This window comes from Hyalella azteca, unplaced genomic scaffold (assembly GCF_000764305.2).
Source record: "Hyalella azteca isolate HAZT.00-mixed unplaced genomic scaffold, Hazt_2.0.2 contig2975, whole genome shotgun sequence".
NCBI lineage: Eukaryota > Metazoa > Arthropoda > Malacostraca > Amphipoda > Hyalellidae > Hyalella > Hyalella azteca.
Window position 1 is genome coordinate 127,585 of NW_025933231.1, and position 8,590 is coordinate 136,174.

The 8,590-nt window shown below is 47.5% G+C and overlaps 1 protein-coding gene across 1 annotated transcript in view; it reads left to right on the forward strand.

Annotated features, from left to right (window-relative positions):
- The window catches only part of LOC108682448 (thyroid receptor-interacting protein 11), a 34,367-nt gene that overhangs the window by 8,391 nt on the left and 17,386 nt on the right, over nt 1-8,590 (forward strand). The window contains exons 5-6 of the mRNA XM_047885746.1: nt 618-705; nt 1,056-1,105. Coding sequence (XP_047741702.1) covers nt 618-705; nt 1,056-1,105 — 138 coding nt within the window. The remainder of the gene's footprint in view (nt 1-617; nt 706-1,055; nt 1,106-8,590) is intronic.

An 8,590-nucleotide genomic window follows, 5' to 3' on the forward strand; every position in this document is an offset into this window, starting at 1 on the left:
GTATTCACGTTCACCACACATCGTATTCACGTTCACCACACATCGTATTCACGTTCACCACACATCGTATTCACGTTCATCACACATCGTATTCACGTTCATCACACATCGTATTCACGTTCACCACACATCGTATACATCACACATGTATTCTACACAGCATACACCACACAGCGGGTGTGGCAGGACTACACTTATCTCGCCACAATGTCGCCGCATTCCTTCATACATCCTGCCACTCCTACACCTACTCCTACATCCCTTCCTGCATCATCCCCCTTGCTACATCCCTCTCCTACATCCCTCCTGCATCCCTCCTTTTACTACATCCCTCCTTCCTTCCTGCATCCCCCCTCCTACATTCCTCCTACGTCATCCCCTCCTACATCCCTCTTGCATCCCTCCCTACATCCCCCATCCCCCCATCCCCTTCCTTGTCATCTACTCCCCCATTCCCCCACTTGTTTTCATGTATATTTTAATACTTTTTTAAAATTTTAATAGAAAAATTATTAAGAGAATTTTTTGTAAATAATTTAAAGAATTTTTAATTTATTAACAAATTAATTATTTTTTTAGACTGTGTGAAATTGTAATATTTCAACGTAACTGTACAGCAGCAGTTAACTGCCGTGACTGTAACAGCTGTATTTTCTTTGCAGGAACACACGCAGCAGATGCAGGAAGTGCAGCTGCAGCTGTCAGGTGAGTTACAGCTGCTATATATACACGTGTTCCCGTACAGCTGTACTTACAACTGTTGAACTGAGGGACTGAAGACTGTAGCAGTCTTTTCCAGCTGTAAATGCAGTTAACATGTAGCGTTACGGTAGCAGTTACAGTAGCAGTTACAGCTGTAGCATTACATCATAAGTTACAGATGTAGCATTACAGTTACAGTTAAAGCATTCCACTAGCAGTTACAGCTGTAGCATTACTCTAGCAGTTACAGCTGTAGCATTACACTAGCAGTTACAGCTGTAGCATTACAGTAGCAGTTACAGCTGTAGCATTACAGCTGTAGTGTGACTGCAGCTCTGGTCTGTCGCCCGCAGATGCCGCGGCGCAGCTGTTGGACGCCGACACCTGCGCGCCTCACGCACCTGTGAGTACACGCCTGCCACCGCTGCCACCTTCCCTGCCATCTCTGCCACCCTCCCTGCCACCTTCCCTGACACCCTCCCTGCCACCCCTGCCACCTTCCCTGCCACCGCTGCCACCCTTGCCACCTTCCCTGCCATCTCTGTCACTCTCATCACCCCTGCCACCTTTTCTGCAACCCCTGCCACCCTCCCTGTCGCCTCTGCCATCCTTCCTGTCACCCCTGCCATCCTTCCTGTCACCCCTGCCATCCTTCTTGTCACCCCTGCCATCCTTCTTGTCACCCCTGCCATCCTTCCTGTCACCCCTGCCATCCTTCCTGTCACCCCTGCCATCCTTCCTGTCACCCCTTCCATCCTTCTTGTCACCCCTTCCATCCTTCTTGTCACCCCTGCCATCCTTCTTGTCACCCCTTCCATCCTTCTTGTCACCCCTGCCATCCTTCTTGTCACCCCTGCCACCCTTTCATGTACTAATATAATTTATTAATATAATAACCTTAAGCTTTGGTCTAACTGGNCCATCCTTCTTGTCACCCCTTCCATCCTTCTTGTCACCCCTGCCATCCTTCTTGTCACCCCTTCCATCCTTCTTGTCACCCCTGCCATCCTTCTTGTCACCCCTGCCACCCTTTCATGTACTAATATAATTTATTAATATAATAACCTTAAGCTTTGGTCTAACTGGCAGGATAACTCTTACAGGTTAACATGTCCTTTACTCCCATTAACCTCAACGTTACGATACCATGCAAACCTGGGGCCATACTTTCAAAACTCGCTAAGTGAACGTAAGTACTTACGCTCTATTTTCTTGTCTATGATTGGTGGATTTTGCTTGAAAGCCCGTCAATGATTGGCTGATGAATTTACGATCTCTTAACTTTTTTTGAAAGTATGGGCCCTGGTCCCAACCGCTCGGAGGATTTAACGGCATTGAAAATTGCCAATTTTGTAGTTAATTGGAACTGTCACTTTCGGGACACAGGCAGTTTTGGCCGTAGTTTCTCGCCGCAGTGGCTGTAATAGCAAACGGTAATGACCGTCGCCGATTCGGCGCCGTGACGCCGACATGCTTCGACCGGCAGCGCAGCGCCTGCGCCGCTCACCGCCGCGCCTGCGCCGCTTACCGTCGCGCCTTGGCCGCCCATCGTCGCGCCTGGGCCGCCCATCGTCGCGCCTGGGCCGTTTACCATCGCGCCTTGGCCGCTCACCGCCGCGCATTGGCCGCTCACCGCCGCGCCTGCGCCGCTCACCGCTGCGCCTGGGCCGCTCACCGTTGCGCATTGGCCGCTCACCGCCGCGCCTGGGCCGCTCACCGCCGCNTGCGCCGCACACCGCCTTTGCAGTTGAGACATTTAGTGGCCGATTCAGCGGCAGCGCGCGGTTGTAATAAAGTCGCCAAAACGGTCTTCCCGGCCCCGCCGCGGCGCTGCTGCGGCGTTAACGCGACTGTAAATCAGCATGCGGCCGAAATTAATGCCGGTGCCAATTACCGCCGCGCCTGCGCCGCTCACCGTCGCGCCTGCGCCGCACACCGCCTTTGCAGTTGAGACATTTAGTGGCCGATTCAGCGGCAGCGCGCGGTTGTAATAAAGTCGCCAAAACGGTCTTCCCGGCCCCGCCGCGGCGCTGCTGCGGCGTTAACGCGACTGTAAATCAGCATGCGGCCGAAATTAATGCCGGTGCCAATTTTAAATTAATTTATCATGGACGCTACTGGGGTGGCTGAAATTTTCAGGTTGAACTTTCGTTCAAAACTTTCCTCAGTTCTTTATCAAATTTTGAAATTTAATGATAAATGAAATCTGAAGAACTATAACGCAGAATTTGAAATTCGTCCAATTCTGCGCCCATCTGCTCATAAATAATACTATATTAGACCCATACAATAGTGAGAATAGTCTTTTTGAACTGCTTTTCCGACAGTGAATTTTTGACTCGGCATACCTGACACAAGCATTAAAAATTTGATTTTTTTTATTAAATCTACTGGTATTACTTGAATTTTGGAGTGGCGAAGGCGCTGGTGTCCGAAATGTTTTCGATTAAGATTGCCGTTTACATTGTTTACTTGTCATTTTCTTTCTTTTTTTTAGTTGTATGGGACTGTGTATAGCTGTGATGTGTATTTGTATAGTTGTCTAGGAATGTAAGTTGTATGGTTGTAAAAGACTGTAATTTGTGCACATTTTCTACATTTGTTTGCTGGGGCTGTTTCATATGAAATTTATACTTCCTAATAGATATTAGCGCATTTAGTGGCATCAGTTAGACGTCCGATGTAGACTTGACTGAACTGCAACAACAGTAAGAACAAATAACAACAATTAATAGCAACAACAACAGTAACAAAAAACCGGGCAGGGTATCAAGCAGCAAATAAATAACATAGCAATAAATGCCATATAACAACATAACATAGCCAGTAACGCTGCCACCGCGTCACCGCAGCGAATAACATCGGCAGCATTGTGTGTAGAGTGGCTGTGAGGCGGCATGTAATGCGTGCTGTACGTGTACGTGTACGTGTACGGCTGTACGTGTACGGCTGTACGTGTACGGCTGTACGTGTAGAGTGGCTGTGAGGCGGCATGTAATGTGCTGCTGTACGTGTACGGCTGTACGTGTACGGCTGTACGTGCATGGCTGTACGTGCATGGCTGTACGTGCATGGCTGTACGTGCATGGCTGTACGTGCATGGCTGTACGTGCACAGCTGCACGTGTACGGCGATCGTAACTTCGATCAATGTATAACTTAACGACCATAACTTCGATCAATGTATAACTTAACGACCATAACTTCGATCAATGTATAACTTAACTGTCTTGAGAGTATGACAAGAGTTGGCTCAGTCATGCCGAGTTTGCAATCTGCCCACTTCAGGCTCGGCCGAGGCGAACATTAGCGGCTGATTTGCGCGCTCCCCGAGTCTTGGGCGGCACCTGATGCAGATTCAGGCCTGCATTTAATTTTTGTAGGTACCTGGCCAACTTTATAGCATGGACCGCCAGGCTGGTCTCCTCGACTGTATTGCCTGTCGTTGCGGGCCGCCATTCCCCGCCACCACGCCCCGCCGCTATGCCCACCGCGGCCTCTCACACCTGCCCTTATCTGCGCCGCCTTATCGCTGCGATCCCGCGTGTGTGTGCTGTGCTGTATGTGTGTGCTGTGTGTCCTGTGTATGGAGTGTGTGTGTTGTATGTGTGTGCTGTGTGTCCTGTGTATGGAGTGTGTGTATGTCTTCGCGTGTGTGTGTATACCGTGTGTATTTTATTGTGTATTTATTATTTTATATTTTTTCGTGTTGATTTTTTAGCAAAAACACCACACAAAACCAATAAATAATTGACTAAAAATAAATAAGAACATATCGCGAGCGTTATCAGCCAGTATAGCTCATGACGGTTGTACACACCAGCAGCCGGATACGGCCCGCTGTACGGCAACACCGCCATTGTTCTCATGTACAGTCTTGCCATGAGTGCATTCACCCCACGCACGTCACCCCATCCCCCACCCTACTTTAATTAACTCATTTCACTCATCACTTTAATTAGCGCTAATTGCTTCAATACTTTGTTGTGTCTTTCCTCTCCCTCCCTTCCAGCTTGTTCCCCTTTCCGCCTTTTCCTCCCTTACACCTCGATTCTGGTGGGATATAGTATATGGTTCGAGTGCTATATAGTATATGGTTCGAGTGGGATATAGTGTATGGTTTGGGTGGGATATAGTATATGGTTCGGGTGGGATATAGTGTATGGATCGGGTGGGATATAGTGTATGGTTCGGGTGGGATATAGTGTATGGTTTGGGTGGGATATAGTATATGGTTCGGGTGGGATATAGTAAAGATCCCGGACTGTCCAGTAATGGGAAACTACCATCAGCAAGTGACAAGCAACAGCATCTTGCATCAGCGTGCCCAAATGAGGGCTATAATAGACGGAACACGTCCAACGTTACATCCGACGACGACTCGGAGGACGACGAAGGCGGCGCATCAGCGTGACCTGGGACTAGGAAGTCCCGAACTCATCGTAAGGTCTTATAGTGTATGGTTCGGGTGGGATATAGTATATGGTGCCATTCACTATCTTAGTGTTGGATTTTACTGAGACTATAACGCGTCGCTCTAACGTGGTCTGGGACTGCTACCTCCGAAACATGTTTCAAATTTATCAACGTTACGGTACTTAGCGACCGTGTCCACTATACCCCATTGTTAATACAAACTATATACTACGTATAGTTTGTGCATACTATATAATTCATAACTCAAACTGCGGAACATTTACTAAAAGTAAATTGACTTTGTATTTTCATTTCATATTTTAAATTTTTTACACGTAAATTGATCGAAAACGCATTTCAGTGTAGGATTTGGACAGCCCTAAATCTGCGGTCCATTAAAAACCTAAAGAACAGGAAGTGTTCAAATGACAACAATCCCCAATTACGCAATCATGCACCCAATTAACAAGTGACCAATAGCAGCGCGTAATTGAATCGTAATTGGACATCATATTACGATTACCATAATTGTTGTTTTGTGATGAAACTTCGGTTACAGGTCATCTCTAATTCCAGGTTAAAAAAAGCAGGTTATTACATCTGATCTATTCCACAGGTGTCGGTTAATTGGTGCCTTTTGAATTGGCGCCGGGGCTAACTGCCATTTCCGGGTCACTTGACACACTTATTTGTACAGCAGTTGTAGCGCTGCAGTGCAGCAGTTGTAGCGCTGCAGTGCAGCAGTTGTAGCGCTGCAGTGCAGCAGTTGTAGCGCTGCAGTGCAGCAGTTGTAGCGCTGCAGTGCAGCAGTTGTAGCGCTGCAGTGCAGCAGTTGTAGCGCTGCAGTGCAGCAGTTGTAGCGCTGCAGTGCAGCAGTTGTAGCGCTGCAGTGCAGCAGTTGTAGCGCTGCAGTGCAGCAGTTGTAGCGCTGCAGTGCAGCAGTTGTAGCGCTGCAGTGCAGCAGTTGTAGCGCTGCAGTGCAGCAGTTGTAGCGCTGCAGTGCAGCAGTTGTAGCGCTGCAGTGCAGCAGTTGTAGCGCTGCAGTGCAGCAGTTGTAGCGCTGCAGTGCAGCAGTTGTAGCGCTGCAGTGCAGCAGTTGTAGCGCTGCAGTGCAGCAGTTGTAGCGCTGCAGTGCAGCAGTTGTAGCGCTGCAGTGCAGCAGTTGTAGCGCTGCAGTGCAGCAGTTGTAGCGCTGCAGTGCAGCAGTTGTAGCGCTGCAGTGCAGCAGTTGTAGCGCTGCAGTGCAGCAGTTGTAGCGCTGCAGTGCAGCAGTTGTAGCGCTGCAGGGCAGCAGTTGTAGCGCTGCAGTGCTGCAGTTGTAGCGCTGCAGTTAACGAAACGTCTGTTTTCATGCTGATTTAAAGCTTAACTATTGTCATTAACATCTTGATTATTAATCAGTCGCATTATTAATATGATTAATGAAACAAAGACTTCATACAGTTGCTATATATGATACACCTAAACTAGTCGCCCGCTTATTTCAAATAAAAATCAATACGAATGACGGAGGCAAGAAAAAACTTATCTGTAGCTACGACACACCTGCCAGCCAGCCAGCCAGCCAGCCAGCCAGCCAACCAGCCATTCCAACTGGCTGCACCTCCCAGCCAGCTGTAACGGCTTTGGCCGGCCTCTGCCAGCCAGTTAACGGCTTTGGCCAGCCTCTGCCAGCCATTAACGGCTTTGGCCAGCCCATGCCAGCCAGTTAACGGCTTTGGCCAACATCTGCCAGCCAGTTAATGGCTTTGGCCAGCCCATGCCAGCCAGTTAACGGCTTTGGCCGGCCTCTGCCAGCCAGTTAACGGCTTTGGCCAGCCCATACCAGCCAGTTAACGGCTTTGGCCAGCCCATGCCAGCCAGTTAACGGCTTTGGCCGGCCTCTGCCAGCCAGTTAACGGCTTTGGCCACCCTCTGCCAGCCAGTTAACGGCTTTGGCCGGCCTCTGCCAGCCAGTTAACGGCTTTGGCCAGCCCATACCAGCCAGTTAACGGCTATGGCCAGCCTCTGCCAGCCAGTTAACGGCTTTGGCCAGCCTCTGCCAGCCAGTTAACGGCTTTGGCCAGCATCTGCCAGCCAGTTAACGGCTTTGGCCAGCCTCTGCCAGACAGCCAACGTCTTTTTTTTAATTAAATGAATTCTCACTTAATATGCTTCCGTTTAAATTGAATTCTCACTTAGTTGCTTCCGTTTGTTGCTTGTCCCTTGCTGGTAATAGCCATATTGATGTCACAGGCCTTTCTAATCCTTTGTTTCTGTAGTTTTTCCATTTTTCCTCTGTCCCTGGTGGTGGATGGCTTTGTCCTATGGACGTTGATGGCTTTGTCCGCCAGACTCTTTGTTTACAACCGCATGGCTGGCCCCGCCCCTCAGCCACTTGCGTGACCCGCACCCCAGCGTCGCTCAGTCGCGCCGCGGCGCTCGCAGGGGTAGGATGTGCGCGCTCCGTCCCCGCGCCGCTCCCAAGTTATCTTATTTCAGTGCTGTGCGAATACTTCGTTGAATTCATGAAACTATACGTTACTTCTACGTCGTATCCTGGTACGTAATATATCAATGTTATACTGTTAATTTGTTATATAATGTGTTTTTTAGGTTTGTTTTCGCGATAGTATATGTATATTATAAGTTATAGAGCATCGAGTATTGCGTCATTTTTTCGTTGTGTTCACGTTATACTTTTTCGTCTATAACAACATTTCTGTAGCTGCGAGTTCATATGCTTACGTTCGCTTGCAAATATTTTTAAACGGTTATTTTATTTCTAAGATATTTATGAGTCAATTCCTGCGACAATTTAATTCATTTAAATCTGTATTTCTTACGGCTTGTGCGTTTAAATGTTCCACGTTGAAATTCCTAGAACATCGTAAAAGTTTGATTTATTTTGTGCTAGAAATGTTAGCTAAATTTACTTGATTTTGTGTAATTCACTAAGTAATTATTCTTTTATTACATAGGTTTTAAATATTATATGTTATATTATTAACATTTTTTATTTTTTTATTCTACATTAAATTATATATTTTTTGTAAAGATCTACTCGTACGAAAAATGAAATAATTATTTTCGTGTACAGTCGAGAATCAACTTGAACAGAACAGAACTTGGCAAATTTTGTGCGAGGTTGAAAAGTTGAAAAAAATCCACGGGTATTTCAACCCAATTTCCAGCGACTGATAGAAAATTATATCCGCGGAGCCCGTGACTAATCGCGATTAGCGGTTATAACCGCGATTAGCGGTTATAACCGAGATTAGCGGTTATAACCGCGATTAGGTTATAACCGAGATTAGCGGTTATAACCGCGATTAGCGGTTATAACCGCGATTAGCGGTTATAACCGAGATTAGCGGTTATAACCGCGATTAGGTTATAACCGCGATTAGCGGTTATAATCGAGATTAGCGGTTATAGGCGCGATTAGCGGTTATAATCGCGATTAGCGGTTATAATCGCGATTAGCGGTTATA